Here is a 20146-nt window from a genome sequence, read left to right as displayed (position 1 = left end):
CATGCTGCTGAAACCCTAATACATGCATTCATAACCTCCCATCTTGACTACTGCAACTCCCTACTCACCAGCATCAAATCTACATCCCTCCATAAGCTCCAAATGGTTCAAAACTCTGCGGCCAGACGACTCACTCAAACCAAGTCCTGGCAGCATATCACCCCTATCCTCTGTGAGATACACTGGCTTCCTATCTCACAACACATCAACTACAAGATCCTACTATTGACATATAAAGCCCTAAACAATACTGCCCCTGCCTACCTCGCCGACCTTCTTCTTCCATATCAACCAACACACACACTCCGTTCCAGTACTGCAGGCCACCTCATAATCCCCAAGTCCAAGCTCAAAGGCTTTGGTGACAGGGAATTCTCAAGGGTTGCTCCTAGGCTCTGGAACTCTCTCCCCAAAACCATCTTTGACTGAGACTGTCCCCATCTTCCAGCAACGCATCAAGAGTCATCTGTTAAACATCGCCTACCCATAGCCATACCAAATCCCACACTCTCAATCGTTGTTTTCTCATAGTATTTCTCTTGTTTCTGTTTGTTTTCTATTCCATGTCACTATTATACAGCGTCTTTGGGTCCCTGAAAAGTGCTAAATAAATATAATGTATTATTATTATTATTATTATTATTCTTACATTGTTTTTGCTTGTTGTCATTTCTCCAGAAAGTCACATTTCTGTAAGACATCTTACTGTTGAAGCATGTATTTTGGTGCCTGATGACTTTGCCTGCTGCTGACCAAGCACTTCACTGGATTTCCATATATCCTTCAATAAAGAGGCCTTTAAGTACTTTTCTCTGCTGGTTAGCAGCATCCCTATTGTGTCAGCTGCAATAGAGGTTTATTTAATGTACATTTGTATGGCATCTAGACCTGTGATATGATTGAGTTTGGTGAACATTTGATCAGTCCTTTAATAGCTGGTTGAATTTGAAACTTTCTTTTACACTGTTCAATCAAAATGATTTATAAAGCCCTTTTTACATCAGCAGTTGTCATAAAGTGCTTTTACAAAACACCCAGCCTGAAACCCCAATACTTTTTCAGATCTATCTGATGTGATTTCCCTTTCTTTGTAATTACTTCTTGCCATTATCACTCCATTATCACTTCTTGTTATTCATGGAAATGCTGTGTGTGGCACATATGTTTTTGTATGCTGCTTTTATAATATCCTCATTTTAAATGAGAACAGTGCTACTGAGGACTTTGATGCTACCACAGATAAATATTTGGTTTCGTCATCTCTACTAGGACCATTTAAATAAAATCTATTTATGCAAATACTGTACAATTTAGAATATAGTATTAAACACTTATTCATTTGACTTTATTTCAATGAATTCTGTACATGCAGCACCAACTCACAGGTGGCAGTTCCTCTGGACATGACACTGTTACAAGTCTGTAACCTGCCATTGACTGTTGCCTTTCACCTTTGTATAGTGTGAAGAGCACTTCAAAAGCATTCCTCTCATTCCCCTGTTTAGTGAAGTCTTACAATGTGATCACCACCTAGTAAATCCTCTGCGTGGCTAAGTCACTCATCAACATTGTTACTCAACATGTCTTTATTACCTCATTCATAATGGTGATGATACTTGTAGATTTGGAGTGCCTGCAGGTGACCAAGTTTGGATGGGTGGTGTCAATCCGGTTCAACGGAGGGCAGAGCGTCTGCTGGTTTTCACTCTCACCTTGTATTTGATTGATTAATTAGGTCACTAAATGGTTCATCTGGTTGTTTAGGTCTGAACTGGGAACCAGTCTATAGAAAAAAAGAAAAACCTGCAGACACTCGGCCCTTCGTGGAACCGGTTTGACACCCCTGGTCTAGATGTTCTACAATCTGTATAAACACAGAGCTTGCTGTACTGACCTTGTGACATCCAGTTCACAACAGCAGTTCTCGTGTTGCTTTGAGATGAAGTGCTCTTCACACTATACATAGGTGAAAGGCAACAGTCAATGGCAGGTTACAGAGTTGTAACAGTGTCGTGTCCATAGCACAGAACAGAGACACAGAATGACTTTGGTGAGCAAAGCTGCATATCCATCAATAACAGGGTAGATTGTGAATGTGTCCCTGCTTGAAGGTCAGTTTATTCACTCTCCAGTGCAGTGAGTGGCTGCTGTGTGTCTGTGGCAGTGCTGTGGATAATGCCACAGTAGGTGAGCAGCTTTTTACGTCTTCTCCCCCACTGGCTCTGCCCTGAAGTCTTCTTTTCCACGCTGCTGTGTCATCAGCTGACCAGTAGGGGTCACCTCAGGCAACTTTGTCTCCAACCAATCACGCAGTCAGTGATCACATTATCTCAACATGCGGTCAGATAGGCTTGGTGTTGTAATGGCGTAGCGTAATGTCATATAAAGACATGCTAAAACGAGATGGTGAATAAGAATAAAGTACGTAATGAACGTTGACTGGACGTTGTTCTGTTAAGGTGCCACGGTGCAGCTGCTGTCAAAGTCAGTGACTGTGTGAGGTAGCTGGGGGTTTCTCACCAGGCTAGTAGGGACTCTGCCGCCACCACGGTCACAAGTAGAGACGACATTCAGCAGCGAGACTGTTGCCTTGGGGTGGGAGAAAACCAGGCCACGCAACTACTGAAGCTACACCACTGGCTTCACATTGGGCCATTAAGCCCTTGACTGCGTTGCTCTGCGCATCGCCATGGGTCGGTTTGGTTCCTTAATGCATGAACAATCAGCGGCGGCGCTGGTCGCGCTCTCGCTGGTGCGGTGCTGTAGCTTAATGGGCTAGTACAGTAGGTCAACCCCTCCAGCATGTTGTTCACTGGAGAACACAGGAGAACCTACAGGGGCTCAGCATACCGGCTGGACGTGAGGGGTGAACCACACATGAGGGCCTGGACGACGTGGGCCACCGGAATGTTTCCATAAACAGTGTGAAGAGACTGAGTCATTTGTTTGGCAACACCGGTTAACTTATCCATTACGCTTTGTTACACTGAAAACGTGGCATTGGTTTAATTAAATTAGCTAGTCAATAAAATGAACCAGACAGTGGGGTTCTGTTGAGAGAAAACAAAATGCACTCAAAACTAACCTAATCAGCACAGTGTTTGTAATAGAAAATGTTAATAAGCACTCAGGATTGTTTTATCACAGCAAGCCCCACATAATTACACTTTATCATTTGTGTTACGCTCCTCTGAGAACATTATTCCAGGAGCTCTTTAATTGCTTTTGCAATGCCGATGTCTTCTCTAGGTCATTGACGTTCAGGCTGTGGGAGGCCTGAGTTACGTTGTAATTACATTTTTATAAACCTTAACCTATTGGCATGTCGCCATTGGAACCATTGAGTAGGGCTGGAACAATTATCACATAATCATGTTACAGACGGTTATGTAGAAACACATTATGTAATAGTTTTTTTTTCTGTTCGTAGTTGATAGTTGAAATAGGATTTCTGTTTGTACGTTTTTTTTCACCCAGAAAGTAGTTTAAGCGAGATAACATGAACGTCTTTTCGGTTTACGTCCATTATCAACGCCATACGTTGAGTTTTACATACAGTTCTACTCATTCAATTAACAGTCGAAATGCCTCTGTTTAATCAATGTAACAAACAGTCACGTCATCGGTGTAAATGAGACTGTGTTCTCAGTCACTTATAGCACCTGAGGTGCCCATTGAGATGTGCAACAAGCCTAAAGTTCTCATTTCACACCGCAACAACCCGTAGATCCATTCTATATTCATGTTTCCCAGACAATAATTTAAGATGCAGAGACATCATCAGGCGTCCATCTGAAGAGAATAATGATGCACATTCTAACCAATGCTACAAACAATCTCTCTTTTTTGTTTATTTGAACATTTAGATTTGTCTCACAAAATGTGCTGAGGTGAAACTTTTGTTAGTGGAAAAATACATTTGCGTTAACACCCAAGAGAATGGCCTTCTGTAGTGAAATATATGGTCAGTGCCTTAATTGTGTGATGTACTTAAACATTCACTATTGACTGATGTCCTGGACCAGATATTGTTATAAAAAAGGATAACTGGTACTTGGGTTTGATAAAAATGTTTTACCATACAACATTATTTCTTCCCCTTCCCTCCTCTTCTGGCCTTGTGGTTCTGCTGTTCTCATTTACAGTATGTCTCGGGGTCTTAGGTCTAGCTGCATAATCTGGAACTGTAATTAATGCGTGCACCTACTTGACAAATCAGTCAATGTGGATGTACCCAGGAGAAGGCTATATTTCCTTGGTCCAGGGCCAGCTCTGTGCTGAATCACAAGCCGAAGAGGATTGTTCTATGTTCAGATGGTAACGAAAATAAATACGTACAAAAAAAAAGCGAATCTCAAACAGGCATACCCAAAAATAAAGGTCCAAATGCAAACCGAAAAGCCCTAATGACCGCCAAACGAACCGGCCGCTTCACAGCTCTCCAAGCTCCGAGCTGGCACTGTGACTGACGAGCCCTAATTGGCTGCACCTGATGTGCTCATCAAGTCTTGGCGCAGCACCTAGACCCTGTTGGTGCTTCCCCCCTGGGGATGGAGTGTGGAAATGTTTCCTGGACAGCGTGTTCCCTAGCTCTGTTTTAACTGTACACCAAGAGACCACTCCCATATCGTAACCGAGGCAAAGCGGATGAGGATATTGTCTCCTCCAAAGTCCATAAATGCCAACCAGAGCCAGTTTAACTCTTATTAAACTGAATACTAAGAAATGTTTCTCCTTAGATTCCTGTTGGACTGAAGCAATATGGTGGAAAACAGGTCTGTGCTCAGCAGCCACCCATTATGTCAACTCAGTGATAGAGTGTAGAAAGGATTAAAAGCTGACAGCTTGGCCCTGCAGATAGGGGTGTACTGCAGTAGAGATGTCAAACTGACTCTAATTTGAATCCAAAATGTTGGAGTGCTTGTTGTTCGTGTATTGTTCTTTGATTTTTGCCGGGTTTTTATCCGTGCAAACAGGGCAGATTTGAATAAGAGAACATATTCTCAGTGTGTTTCTCCCTGAATAAATAAAGAAAATGGGGGAGGAATGAATGACTGTGTTCCTCTGCCTTATCACTGAGACAGAGCCGCAGTCCCAACACGATGTAATTAGAGTTGATGTTACCTGGACATTTCTGCATGACCAACGGTGGTTTCATGAAGGTGACAGAGATTAAAAGCTGTGAAGGTTAAAGCATTACAGTCTATTGGTTCTTAAACAAGGCCCTCTTCCCTGCTGTTCACCTATAGCCACCAAAATCTGCAGATGGCTTTGAAGTCATCGTGTTGCATGATACTGCCCAGAGAGCTTCAATCAATAGCCTCAAATGACTTCCCTCTCGAATATTATCTGCCACATTGATAATATTACAGTCTATAGCACCCAAAGGCCTTTATCAATACATTACATAATACAGATTTCGGCAAAGAATGGTCTCTTCTTAAATGTCATGCATGGAAAGGGACAATTTCAGAGGCCTTTATTTTTCAAAGCATTACGGGATTATAGAAAATAATGCAGCACTTTGCACTCTGCACCTGAAGAAAGATAACCTGTCAGTAGTTTCTGCATTCCCCAGCATCTCTGGCTTGTATCCTCTGCTGACTGTATTTTAAGACTCAGGCATTCGCCTTCCTCTCTTACCCGGGGCATGCATCAAACATATTGTGGTGGGCAAAAAAGCAGAAAGCCGGCACCAATTCTCTCTGACACTTATTGCAAGTGTATTCTGTGCGCTCGGCTTGTTTAATACCATGAATCATTTCTATTTGTACTGGGTTAATCAAACTAAGGGGCTCAGCCCCAATTTAAGGAACCCATTCTCATGGGGTTTCTCGGAAGTCGGAACATAGCTTGGTTTGAAGGCTAAAGTAAATATGCTGTATTGTATGTTAACATAACATGTAAATACTTTTTTGGTGCCATTCCACAGTGTTTCTTATACGATCTATATTGACGTATACATCTGCTAGAAAAATAGTTGCAAATACCAGAGTTAGACTTGACTGACGCTCAATGGATTTGTCTCTTTGGGAATGAGATTCAGAGCTATGTCCTTCTTAAGTTGACGGGAAAAAATAAATGCTGCTTTGCTTCGTGAATGCATTTTATATCCGTTAATACTGTTCACTTTGTGTAAAAGAGAAAATCTGTAATTTAATGGAGGTTTATATTGAGGTATATCATTGATTTTATTGAGTGAAGACTAAATATCTTGAATTATATATTGGTTTCATACATAAATAATTACAGAAGGTTTTGTGGTGGAAGAACATTTGAGATAATCAGGTTTATTTGTAGTACTAGTAGCAGCAGCAGCGCTAGTATTCACTATCCTGCCTAAAATATGTCACGATTGCTCGAAATAGGTAGAATTGCACGAAATTAGCAATCAACATTTTTCCAGGTCCCTCAAATTAAAGACACCATCGTCATGCTGGTGGTGTATTTAATTTAGAAAAAAAGAAAAAGGTTTCATATTGGAAAAGGGGGCTCTTGGGAGAAACCTTTGCAAATGCCACGGTTTGGTTGAACACCCACAATGGATTCCTATTGTTCTCCGAGCCATCCTCATCCTCAACAGTCATATTGCAAAATGTGAATCAATTGGGTGCGTGGTGTAACACTAAGCTGTCCATTACCGTACAGAGAGTTATTTTAAGTAAGATGGGCCTCCACTGACATCTTGACAGGGAGCGTCTGATGTTCATTTACTTGTTATAGACACCTAGTGTCGGACGTTGACAGTATGCTTATAATATTAAGGTAAGGGTATGTGTGTAGACATGGCTGACTACCATAGCAAAATGAATGTTGCAGTACGTTTTAATGAGACAACAGGGGACACTCAAATACTCTCCAAAACCATAATATCCTATTCAGTCACGTACAGAGATGCTTAGAGGTCTAATGTTGCCTTTTTTAATCTCAATGTTTAATCATTCCTAGGTAGCAATTAACTACATTACTGTGATTATTTTCAATTAAAATAAAACAGTAAAAAAGCTTTTAAGCAAAGAGCAATATGTCATGCAGGACTTTTAATATGTAAGTCTGGGAGGGGTTTGAGTTTGAAGGTTAAATCTAAAACTAGCTGTTATTGGTAGACTGGTTTATAACTTTTGCTTCTTGGTCTGTTAACTAATTTATGTGTCACCACGCAGTCTAAAACTCCATCCCACCAAATCCATAAATGCCAGGGTCTTTTAAAATAGCATTTTCATAATTATTAAAATGTCACAGTATTATTTCCCACACAGGAAAATCTAGTGTTTGACTTTGCTGGGCCTTTATGTTTGGAATTTAGAGTCTCAAGCAGTGGGAATTGAAATTAATGTTTGATATCTTTGGAAATTTCAATCAGTGCAGCTTTTCTTTTTACAAATCTATGTGAGTCTGCTAACTGTAGAAAAAAAGGGATGAGTTGGACAGTATTGTAATGATGACTATACATTGTATACCAATACGCTGAGGCCTTTTTCAAATCATTGTTTGTTTTTAGCATGATAAACATATGAAGCAATTATGTTTATTTGGGGTGTTTAAAATGTATCTATCAGGGGCAAATTAATGTCTTAGTATGACTTAAACAACATAATGTACCGTAGGGCTTATTTATTCTCACTCTCACCTCCTGTGTGCTAACACAGACGGTGCTTAGCTGGTTCTGGTGAAGCTGAGATACCAGTTTTTAGGAACTGGTCACAGACTGCAAGTTTGACAGAAATGACTGCCTCTTGCAGCATCATAATGTAAGGTATTTCAGATGCTAAGCGGGGGTATGTTGACATATTGATTTAAAGTGTAATCCGTTTTTGTGTTTCCTTACGATCCATTCTGTCTGCACAGATGGCCAAATAGAGCGTCTGGTGGGGACATGGAAAATGTTTCATTTTGTTTCACTCTTTAAACAAAATAAGTCAATTTGGATAATCCTACCATAATTCTAAAAAGCCCTCGCTATAAATAACCGAGTGTAGCGCTGTATGTGTGCTGTCATTTATCCTGCTAGTATGTAACTGAGGCAGAGCTGCATGCTAATGAAAGATGAGGATGACATTAGGTGTGGTGACCCTGGAGGGAGGAAACCGTGGCAAGAGATGATATTCTGTCAGACAAGTGGCCCAGTGTTTAGAACTCACAGACTGGAAGAGAGATGAGAAAGCACTGAACTAGGTCAAGAGAGAGAGAGAGAGAAAAAAGAGAGAGAGAATAAGTGGAGGGGGCTGGAGAGAGAGAGGGAGAGGATCACCAAAATGGATGACGAGGGATGGGTGCTGGTCAGCCATGTTAGCGGTGTCCAGGGCTTGTTGCCTTTCTGCATCCCAGAATAGTCTAGCTCCTGTCTCCCGGGCGACGGTCGACTTTCCCTTACCTTCAACCCAACCGGGCAATCTGGCAACTGCCACGGGCGCGGAGACGAGGATGGGAAGGATCAATTGTGACATCACGCTTTCATCAGCTTTTAGAGGCTGTCATCTGAGTTGTTGTCATGGCCATTATTTGAGCTCTCACTACATCAGGCTTATGTGGAGACTTGGGTCCTGTCTCCTTTAGTCACCGCAGTGTTATTGTCAAGCACACACGCACACGCTCGCTGGCATCATTAGTGCATCTCGGCTAGATGATTACTGGGCAGATTACGATGTGACAGATATAGTTTACAAGTGTTAGCTATATCCACAATCTGATTAAACCAGATTAATCTCTTTGTATCCAGATTTTCTACGGAGGCAAAGTACCCTCTTACGGAAAGTTCCCTTAATGCTAGGGTTAGGAATAGTTTGAAGTATGAAATACTTGGGACATGGATCGCTTTTGGTGTGTTAACCAGGTCAGGTCAGCTAGGCTTCCCTCAACGGCTACATTAGCATGTCCCTGCTAATGGTGACTAGATACCTGCTGATGCTGACTGTTAACCCTGTGCTTTGCCTTGCAGGAGGTATGCCAGTTCCAGACGCAGCCTCTGACACTGAGAACCCCAGCATGCTGAGCCCAGTGCTAAACGCCTCTAATGGAGATGGCTCTGAGACGGAGACCACGTCAGCTATCCTGGCCTCCGTCAAGGAACAGGTAAGGCCTTTCATCTTCATTCCATGTGTACCATACAGCGACGACTTTCAGAGTAAGAGTAAGGCCTTCCATCTTATATCTGTGTGTATTGTACAGAGACTGTTTTCAGAGTAAGAGCAAGACTCATGTAAGTAACATCAAGACGTCAGTGTATTGGCGTATTTGGCAGCATATTGGCGTATTTGGCAGTATGTATATGAATAACAGTTTAAACCTCCCATTTTGGGCTGGATGTTTAATATGTTGTTTTATGAGAATCGTCTGTAAGTAGAATCACTATCATACCTTGTTAGCTGTGAAATTCCAAGTTTGAAAGCGAGTGGCTTTGATGACAAGGAGCACAAATCAGCATGAAATAGGACACTATCATTGTGGATTATTTTTGCCTCGGTAGTGGCACTTTACAACCAGTGGCTATAGATTGTAGACAGCATCTTCCAGTAATTTAGAAGATGCTCTAATACAGACTTACCCTGTGGGAATCAAACTGTTAACTGACATAGCCATGCCCTACATGGGATATGAAGTGATGCTGATCTGAAATGACATTATGGTATTGGTTCGGTCAGAGCATAATGCTACCAACAGCCTGATTACTTTCAGGCTGGTTTCATCATACGATTCTGTTCAGTGCCTGAAATCTATCCTATTTACTGTGTCTCCCTGGTGATGAGGTAGACCTGTCAGTGTTCTGTAGGGAGCAGTGAGCTCTGGAGACAAGTAATTGATGCCATGTGTATTATATACAGTATGTGTCTGGTGCCGAGGACAGACAGTGATTAGCCAGTAGAATATATAAATAGAATATTGAGATCTAGTGTATTTAAAATAGCCTGCACTAGTCAATAAAAAGGCTTTGTGTAATCCTGTATGGCTGTTTATTTTAACATGTACTGTCTCTCTCACCTTTACAATAGTTTGTAAATAAGTTATTTGATTGTTATTAGTGGATTTTTTTGGGGAATGTTATTGTAAATAATGTGATTGAGGTGTTAAGTTGTCCTAGAGATTGTGTTTAGTGTAATTGAAGTGGCCGGTAGATACAACATGGAAGTATCTGTGCGATGTCCCTCAGCAGTAGTAAGATATTGAAGTGTTTTAGCTGAAAGGCAGCCATTTTAGAGTTGCTCCAGGAGCATGTGTGTGGATGGGAATGAAGCATGGCAGTCCCTGGCGCCATGACACTGGTTACACTGAAACTTCCTCATGCTTTCAGCAGAAGAGGGAAAAGGACTGACTATCTGTGGAATAGTAAAGTGGGCCACAGCCACGAAAGGCACGGCCCCATGGACTGCTCTGGGACACACTAATGGCCCTCCTATCAGGATGGTAAAAATAAAAAATAAAAGCCAAAAGGCATGCTTAAAGAGGGGCGCATGTGTGTGTGTGTGTGTGTAAGCGCTTGCATCCGTGCATTCGTGTTTGTGTGTGCGCAGACCTCCACAAGCTTGCATTTATTCAAACCGGTGGCCCTCAGTCATTGTTGGCTGCTGTTTTCTTCTGTGTACAGCACTGGGGTAGTTATATGAATAGAAATAAAAGAGACATGTTTTGATTGTTGATGCTTTTCTGCGGTGGGACACAATTAGGAGGCGTCTGCTTCCTGAGCATTATGGAGCAGTAAGAGTGGAGAGGTCAGGCATGAGCAACCACACGTAACCAACCCGCTGGCTAAGTATTGGGAAAGCTTTCCCACTTCTGTTTTATTTGTATTACTTGGGGAAAGGTTTAAAGGGTTTCAATTGAGGTGAAACATTCTGACCTGACTTTAACATACTGTAGATTTTGGATGGCTCTCTTATGGGGTGATTAACGTTTTACTAGTCTTGGTTTGGCCTCATTTGGATCTGTCATGACCATGGTTTAAATTAGTGGTACATGGCAGAGTATGCCTCATCGTTCTTTCAAATGGAGCCTCGAAAACGAAATTAGCAGCCAAAAACAGGGAGAGCAAACGAAACCAGCCAGAGCCCTCAGACGTAAAGTAGTCTATATGTGCGGATACAACGGGAATGTAAATCAGTGTAATTGTGTTCAAAGCAGTACCATATCAAACATCCAACAAGGTATGCATACAGCTAGAATATTCCGACAGTAATTTAGTTTCGGGGCGAGCAAGAGAATGCTAACATGCTCTTTTCAGAATGCTAACAGGCTCTTAAGACATAGTGGATGTTTAAAACATCCGTCAGGTAACGCAGTGAAGTCATTTCAGTTGCTCGAGTATAGTCATTTCAGTTGCCTCTGGGCTTGTTCACATTTCAAGAGAATAAAACACGAGATAGAGAAAGGACTTTACATTTACATTACGCTCCATTTTCCAAAATGTATCGAAGAAGACGCTAGATTATTTTGTTGTGTAAACGTACAGATATCGACAGCTCAAGAAGCCACCTTCCGAGACAGCGTGCCTCAGATTTGAATAAGACACCCCCGGAGTTTTGCAAGTGTGAAGACAATTCTGTCAGAACTGTTTCAGTTTCTCTATAGTCTGCGTGCAAATCGCTGGATTTTCCAGTGTTTGACGGCCACAATCCTGCGTGGTACGTCTTGAACATGCCTGTGTAAATTCAAACTATGGAAATGATTATGCAAACCAATTCAAGGTTATCTAGCATTTTATTCTCTCTCCTAATGTAAACACGCCCTTATCTTGGTTGGCATAATCATAATGACATTAAGCAATTTCCCCTCCCCTAACTTTACCCGTATCATAATTTTGCATAACAGCGTTTTGCGTAATTCTATCAACTAGGCCATCAATCAAAGCAGTTATAATATCCCTGTTTGACTGACTTTCAATGTCATTTATTTAGCATGTCGGTCATGTCTAATCAAAGTTTCGATATGGACTCTCCTGACTCAGCGAGTGCCAAGGCAGTAGTGAAGATGTGAGGCTCATGGAGATCACAATGGTTTGACTGACTGCTGACATCCCTTTACTGCTAATATGTTTTTATTTTTTTATTTAGGCTTTAATAATCTCAGAATGTATTGTTGATTATTCAGTGTTGTTGGTCGTTGTCTCATTTGTATATCACAAAACCTTCTCCTTGGTGAGTTGTTTTCTGGGATTAACCAATTACAAGTACCTATACCTCTGCAACAATCCGATATATCTGATGCTGTGTGTAGACAGGGCTTATCACTTCATAATACTATATTATAAGAAGGGATTTTAACATATTCAGTAAGAGGGTTTGGGGGGAATAAGGCAGGGATTTGGAGTGCTCATCTCTTTATATTTCTTTTATTTTAGTCATTAAAGTGTTGGCATTTAAGACTGTGTTTCGTTGTCACTTGACACATGGGGGAAAAACTGTGGAAATTTAACTTGTGAATGTCTATGCTTGGCACCTGGCTGGAGGCTTGAATGAGTGATTCAGACAACCATTGCAGAGAGGTAGAAGTGCAATTTGAGAGGCTTAGGAGTTTACAGTTGCTCTAACAATTTATAATAGAGCATTAGAGAGATCAATCTGAAATCCAGCACTGCGTTACTTAGCTGACAAATAAGAAAGCAGTCAGCAAAACTGGTGAGCTTTTAGTCAACCCAGGAGAAGCTTGAAATGTTGTCTCAACTGGAGTATTTAAGCCAAAGATTTTAAAGCCCCTAGGTTCCTAGATCCTAATTCCTGCCTCTACTCAAGTTTAGCCAATCATATTACCATAGGCTTATTAGCCTACCTTTTATTTCAATCTTTACAGTTTTTAGTTAATTCAATTATTTTTTTATTATTTGGTAGGACAGCCTTTTGAGTGTTCTATATTTTCTGTAGTCCAATACGAGTCTGTGGATCACATTCTCCAACCAACCTTCCCTGCACTAGCTCTAATTATGTTTCAGGGTGGTCCTTGCCTTTGGTTTTATACTCATCAACTTCACCTCTGGGTTTTTATAAAATGGATTAAACCCCGAAAAGAATGTGTGAGGCATACGCAGAATTACATTTTGTAATCAAATTGTCTCTTCTGAAAAACGTAAATGTCAGTCTTAGCACCACAGGGCACAATTAGGCATTTCTACTGGAGGACAACAGCTAGTTTCCTGGAGCCACAGAATCCCATCTTCTGTCCCCTAGTCATTTATTCTACCAACTAATAGGTTTAATGGGTGTTTTCAGGGATGCACTGTTTGCAAGCTATTGGGCATACATCTCCCTCCCCCTTTTCCCATTTTTCTTTCTCCTGCTCTCTCCCTCTCAATCTCTCTCTCTCATTCTATCTCTCCCTCTCAATCTCTCTCTCTCATTCTATCTCTCCCTCTCAACCTCTCTCTCTCTCATTCTATCTCTCCCTCTCAATCTCTCTCTCATTCTCCCTCCCTCTCAATCTCTCTCTCTCATTCTATCTCTCCCTCTCAATCTCTCTCTCATTCTATCTCTCCCTCTCAATCTCTCTCTCATTCTATCTCTCCCTCTCAATCTCTCTCTCATTCTATCTCTCCCTTTCAATCTCTCTCATTCTCTCTCCCTCTCAATCTCTCACTCATTCTATCTCTCCCTCTCAATCTCTCTGTCTCATTCTATCTCTCACTCTAATCTCATTTTTTCCCTCTCTCTTCATTAGTAATGGACTGGAAGTATACTAGATTATGTTGTTTCTTGTGATGCAATTATCAGGCCAGCTTTTGACTGAACAATCTGCACATTTAGACAACTTCATTTCAGTATTTAATGGGTATTTCTTTAGTTCTACCACAAACAAATTTGAAATCAGTTAATTCTACACTGTTTCACAGTATGCCAGAACAATTCTGCAAACAATTTAGCACTGACTCAGTCAATTCCAGTTTTCATTTATTAGTGTCTTGTTAAGCTTGGCTATGTAAATTCTGAACATGATTTAGAATTGGTAAACTGACCCAATGATGATTTGAATGAAGAAATGTGTTTGTAAGGAGACAGCTTTGCATAGAAAGAGCTCTGTTAAGTTGTTCACTTAGAACCTGTCAACTGGTGTTAAGCTTCAGCTGCCTTCAGCCACATCAGTCGTAATTTCAACAAAGTTACTTTTCTCAAGAATATATATTCTTTGTGGTCTGGCTGACAGAAGGGTCTACTGTAAATATTCAGTCTTTACGCTGTGACTGACAGAAGGGTCTACTGTAAATATACAGTCTTTACGCTGTGACTGACAGAAGGGTCTACTGTAAATATTCAGTCTTTACGCTGTGACTGACTGAAGGGTCTACTGTAAATATACAGTATTTACGCTGTGACTAACAGAATGGTCTATTGTAAATATACAGTCCTTATCTTCTTGCTGACAGAAGGGTCTACTGTAAATATTCAGTCTTTACACTGTGACTAACAGAAGGCTCTATTGTAAATATACAGTCTTTATGGTGTGACTGACAGAAGGGTCTACTGTAAATATTCAGTCTTTACGCTGTGACTGACAGAAGGCTCTATTGTAAATATACAGTCTTTATGGTGTGACTGACAGAAGGCAAATAGTGACTTTGTCATGGCAACCTTCTGTGGCCCTGTCTTCTGTCCCATGGCAGATCCTTGTGTGACTTTTTTCTGGAGCTATATTTAGACCGTGGCTATGACATGCCACTGTATTGTCAATTCCCTTCTCAGTGAGGCAGCGCCTAGCCTAGAGAGTGGCACTGAGGCAGAGCCTAGAGAGTGGCACTGAGGCAGAGCCTAGAGAGTGGCACTGAGGCAGAGCCTAGCCTAGAGAGTGGCACTGAGGCAGAACAGTCGCTGTGCTTCCCTGGAGAGCACAATGCACAGCAATGGAGAGGAGAGGGGAAGAGGGAGGAGAGAGGAGTAGAGAGTAGAGGGAGGAGAGAGGATAGACATTTCTGCTCGCCTCAACCCCACAACTCTTACAGTCACATTCCCACCCAGTCTTTGGAGCCCCCCCCCCCACCGCCCCTTACTGGCCTCCCTCCCTACCTCCTCCCCGCCGCCCCTCTCTGCTTTCTCAGTGGGGGCGCAGATGGCGTTGAGGAGAGGAGCAGTCAAAAGAGTGATTGGAGAGCGGCAGGATTTGGCAGGCAGACGGGTGGGAGGGCCCTTTTGTGATGCAATGTTGCATAAATAATGCCAAAGGGGTTCTAAATTCTCTGTTGCCATGGAGACCTTTGTGCCTGGCTGAACTCCTATTCTTTACTGCTCGGAGGCAGTCACCACTGGGCTTGCAGTTTTCTCTAATGACGTTTTCTTGATCAGGACAGATGAACTTGTAGACATGTTGTTGATTGGGCAAAAAGTGGGATATTCTTCTGTTTGTTGCTTTCTCTGAAGTATGGTCCATGTGAAGGTATGGCTGGTCATTTTCATTTGTCGGTAACAGGTGTTTAGTTGTTCTGCTACAGTTTGAGGGAATAGTGAGGGTCAGTTGTTTAGCTAACTAGCTCCTGGATAAATTAAGACAAGGACTTAAACATTATTGGTTTAATTTATTTCGTTTTTAGTTCTTCAAATTTCAAATGCTGCCGCTTTAGCATGAAGTTGTTTTTAAAGTCATGCAAAATATGTGTATTGGAAGATTTAGATAACAGCCGAACAATAGCAACAGTTTGTTGTTTGGTTGTTCAAAGTTATGGAAATAACTTATACAATGATTATAGCCACCCAGTGAAGGGAATTTGAATGCAAGTCTGCCTATTTAAGAAGCTCTGTGATGCTATAGTTGGAGTTTTTAACAGCAGTTGTATGGGATGTTTGTGTGGACCTCAATTTTGTGGATTAGTGCCCAAAATAACAGGTGATACATTGGGTAGCAGCAGATTTTAATTGAACTGCTCCAGGGAGAGTTTTTGTGGGCAGTGGACTAATTCCAGCCTTGTCACAAAAGAAGTAGACAGTTTGTATTGACCGGAGTTGCTTGAGGCTAAATTAGACCGGTTGCTCAGATGGAATAGTCTCAGTAATTATTCTCAAGAAGTGCTTGGGGATTTTATGTTGTTAGCACTGTTTATTGTAGTGTTTGTGCTAATGTAACCAAGCTCCTCATATGCAATTTAGGAGTCTCCGTCCAAACTAATTTCATTATCCAAATCATCATTGGGTCAGTTTACCAATTAGAAACCAAAACAGTTTAATCTAATAGTTACTGATTTGGGGGGTTTTGTTTGGGTACTACAGTTTCTTAATCATAAGCTCTTTACTGAAAACCTCTTTACTTAATGAATTGCTAGTTGCAATGTGCATGATCAGGCCTACTGTAGTTTGAACCTTTGTGTAAGTCTATCATTGACTAAAGTCATTTGATTCATGAAATCAGAAATCTAGATACTCTGTGAACCTACGGGCTGGCCTAATGTGGCATTAACAAATTCTTGTTTCTTTCTACAGGAGTTGCAATTTGAGCGACTAACTCGAGAGCTGGAAGCCGAACGGCAGATTGTCGCCACCCAACTGGAGAGATGCAAGCTAGGATCTGAGACCGGCAGCATGAGTAGCATCAGGTGTGTTCAGTAGAGGGGCACAACATGTTTGCTTGCCCACTCTCCCTCTCTCCCTCCCTCTCTATTGATATCTGCCTTCTTTTATTCCTCTGGGATGCTAGCTTGTTCCCTGTCCCGTCCTCCCCAGCCCTTCCCCTACCTGTCTTTTTTCATCAGGTGTGCTCATTGGAGTGGCTCTAACGCCCACACCCCCACCCCCCCACCCCCCGTCTGTCTGTTTCAGTAAGTCTGCTCAGTGGGCTGAAAACTCTTTTGTTGCCTTTGGATCGGAGACGGACAGTTCTTGTAACAATGTGGAGCTCAGCATTAAGCTGAGTTCCCGGGTAGAGATAAGAAGTTCACAGCCGAGTTTATTGTTGCTATATTCAACATGTTTTACCCCTAGCTGTTACACATCTCACCAATCACAGGACAGAACAGACACAATAAGAAACAGGCCCCGGCAGCCTGGCACACAAAAGTGATAATTGCTAAGCCTGATGTGCCAACAAGGGTCCGCATAATATAATATTACACTGTGCCTCGTTTGTGTGCATACTTTAACCCAGGAGAGATTTCATCCTCAAAACAAATTAGTCATCTTTGTATAGTAATTCTCGTTTCGATTTACAGACAAACAATGAGCTAGATGGTCTAAAATCACTCATTTTCATTTCCAATTAACCACTCGACCTCTTAAGCACTAAACTCTGTCTCTCCGTAGAAACCTTGATAATAGGATGAGCAATGGAAAATGTTGCATGGGATTTATGTCCCTCTAATCAGACGATCAGTGGAATGACCTGACATGACTGAACATTCAGTAGCAATTGTATTGTGCGTTTTGATTACATATGTTTCTATGAACCATTTAGCGGATTATACCAGAGAATTCCCAAAAAACTAGTATTCATCTGCTCCAGCTTGTCAAAGCATGGAATGGATAATTTTCTGGCAAACCAGTGGATGCACTATTGTGTGTAATTCAGCATATCCATAACGCCTCCATCAAATATATTTGTGATTGTCAAAGTCAGTGGTGAAGTTAAAAGACATGTTAATTACTCGTCCACTCGCCAAAGTATTTGTTTTGCGTTCTTAATATGTCAGACCAGGTCATATGTCTGGTGTAGCATATGCTACCTCACCAGTCTCTTCAAAGCAAGACGATCAGACACCTGCAGATAAAAATACAAACAGTCACTCATGCACATCTTACGCCAGCTTCTTGCTGTTGCTATGTCTGAACGCTTCTCAATTACAGTCAGTCACAAACCTAGCATTTTTTGTTAATCAACTCCGTTGAACTTATCTATCGCCTTGTATTCACAGTTTCTCCCTTATATTCATTTATTTCTGACAGGCCCTTGCAGGTAATTCTTTTTCAGATTTTTTTTTACATTTTACATTTAAATGACTCAAACCAGGTCAAGACAGCCACTCAGTTTGTGATTAGTGTAAATTTAGCTTTTGTTCTAAGAGCATTCTGGTGAGCTTGACTGAACTGAGGAGACAATGTTTGTGTCTTTTTGTGATGCTGTCTGCCTATTTCCCATGGTACCTGCTCCAGACACATCACTTTTAGCACTGTTTTCCATTCACAGTGAATCCATCAGGATACCCCCTACCCAAGTATGACCTGTTTTGAAAACATCCAGAAACATCATATCACTTCTACTTGATTTTCGCTTGGAAAGTTAACTGGATTACAGTTAACTGAAATATTGCGATTCAGTCACTGACCTTTATAAAACATTCCCCCATTCAAATGGGTCTGTGGTTTCAAGGACCTTTCTGAGGACCTTGTCTGGATGTCATCTTGACAGCTCATCTCCTCTCTGACTGGATATATCATTAGGACAGTTTGTTTTCAAGTCTTTCGAATGGATACTTTGGAGGACAGACTGTTTACCTGTCAGAAAGGTTTGATGTGAAAGAGAGGATGGAAATTGATTTTCTAACGCAATCAGGGTGGTATGAAGCTTGAAGGACATTCCCTATGTTGCTCCCTGAACCTGAGTGTTGGGTCCCTGAAGGTTACTGTGAAGGTCGGGGGTGGAAGGATGTGTTATGTGGGGCAGGGGGCAGGAGATCACATCCCACTCATCCTTTAGACCAGGTATAAATGGAAGATCTCACCACTCTAGACCGGATGGGTTAGCAAGTAGACAAGCCAATATTGGATTCCACTGGTCAATATCTATAGACTGATGTCTTCTGTTTTATGTGTATTGAAAGGGTGCCTCTGTGGGATACTAATCAAGTAGATACAGCATATGTGATCTGAGGAACTTTTAGAGGAAGAAACCGACTTTGCATTAATATATTTGCTGGTAACAGTTGTATACTTTTATTGTTACAGTAATATCTTCATCCCAGAGAAAATCTGTCACTGAACTTGAAAGTACAGTGAAAAAGCCACGCCTGGGTTAGGTTATCATTTAATGCATGCCTAATGTATACAGACCATTCAACTATATTTAAGCATGTCCTACATATTTCTCATTGCATTTCCTTCAGTAAGAGAAATTCCTGAAATACTAGTGTTCTGACATTCCATCACAAACACCTCTAATGCCTCAGCAGAAACGTGACTTCTCCCCCGGGGCTACGGACGTTCTAGTTCATTGTCTCTGTTCTGGGCCGTGCGTTAAGGTGGACCAAGTTGTGGTGGACTGTAAAGCCTGCATATCTAACGGTCTGACGAGGTATCCAGTAGGCAGAGCCCAGGTGTCTGTCCCTAAACGACTGCTGCTTGCGGCGTGAGGTGCTGGTGGTTGTGTGTTCTGTTCAGAGAAACACTTCCCAGGGCGTGGGTTTGTCTGCTTCCTGACGCTGTCTGACGCGCACAGCGAGGGTGTATTAAGCAGAAGCTGTCAGAGGGTTTTTGCTGCCAGCTTAGTCTCTCCCGGTCTCCTGTGGCTTTAGCGCATACTGCACTCCCCAAAGGACCCCTTATCCCTTTACAGTGCGCTGCTTTTGACCAGAGACCCATGGACCCCTCTGGGCACCGGTTTAAAGAGATGTTCTCTAGGGCGTCATTTAGACCCCAGCCTGGTGAGTGAGAGACACGTCCTTGCCTGCGTGGTACCATGCTCATTGTTGCCCCAAATGTCATCATGCAGGAATTTCTGCGTCTGACATGGTTTGATATGAGAATGTGGAAACCGTTGGATTTCCATTATGCAATGCAAGCGTGTTTAACCAGCGTTTTTGAATGGATAGAACAGCAAGGAAAGGCATGTTAGGAAATGGTCTTGAAATCGCTGCCGCTGTTCTCTGTGAGATTGCTGATCGATCGTGCACTCATGGTGCATCGAAAATCCTGGATGAAATACCGGCTTTTATCTTGTTTCTTACATTTAAATAAAAAAGTAAGATATATGAGAATTTTTGAAGGTCCCTGTCTCCCTTCTGTTAAATTGCATCATTGTATTATAAGTCATGAAAATGCCAGGCTCACAATGTACTGGCATTTCTATGCTCTGATTAAACATTGCTGGATTTTATAAAAGGGCACCCAAAGGCAATGGCTTTGAACTAAATACTGTTCAGGTGAATGAACTGCTTTATATCTTTGTTTAAAACAAATGTTGAACATTTTTATAAGATAGGACATGAAATTGTGATCAATTTAACTGCATTTCCTCATACTATTTGTGGATGACA

The 20146-nt window shown here is 41.7% G+C and overlaps 1 protein-coding gene across 8 annotated transcripts in view; it reads left to right on the top strand.

Moving 5' to 3' along the window:
- ctnnd2b (catenin (cadherin-associated protein), delta 2b) overlaps nucleotides 1-20146 on the top strand; it is an 80881-nt gene that overhangs the window by 12337 nt on the left and 48398 nt on the right. For 3 of the 8 annotated variants that reach the window (XM_020045468.2, XM_010894067.4, XM_010894066.3), the window contains exons 2-3: nucleotides 8939-9072; nucleotides 16386-16498. In XM_020045468.2, the coding sequence (XP_019901027.1) occupies nucleotides 8944-9072; nucleotides 16386-16498 (242 nt within the window). In that variant the 5' untranslated portion in view covers nucleotides 8939-8943. Of the gene's footprint in view, nucleotides 1-8938; nucleotides 9073-11066; nucleotides 11139-15053; nucleotides 15349-16385; nucleotides 16499-20146 lie in introns of those variants that run through there. The other 5 variants (XM_020045471.2, XM_020045470.2, XM_020045469.2 and 2 more) reach the window with 3 other exon arrangements.

The sequence above is a fragment of the Esox lucius genome, chromosome 3 (genome assembly GCF_011004845.1).
Source record: "Esox lucius isolate fEsoLuc1 chromosome 3, fEsoLuc1.pri, whole genome shotgun sequence".
Lineage (NCBI taxonomy): Eukaryota > Metazoa > Chordata > Actinopteri > Esociformes > Esocidae > Esox > Esox lucius.
The sequence above is the reverse complement of the archived record's forward strand: the minus strand, read 5'-3'. Positions and strand labels throughout refer to the sequence as shown.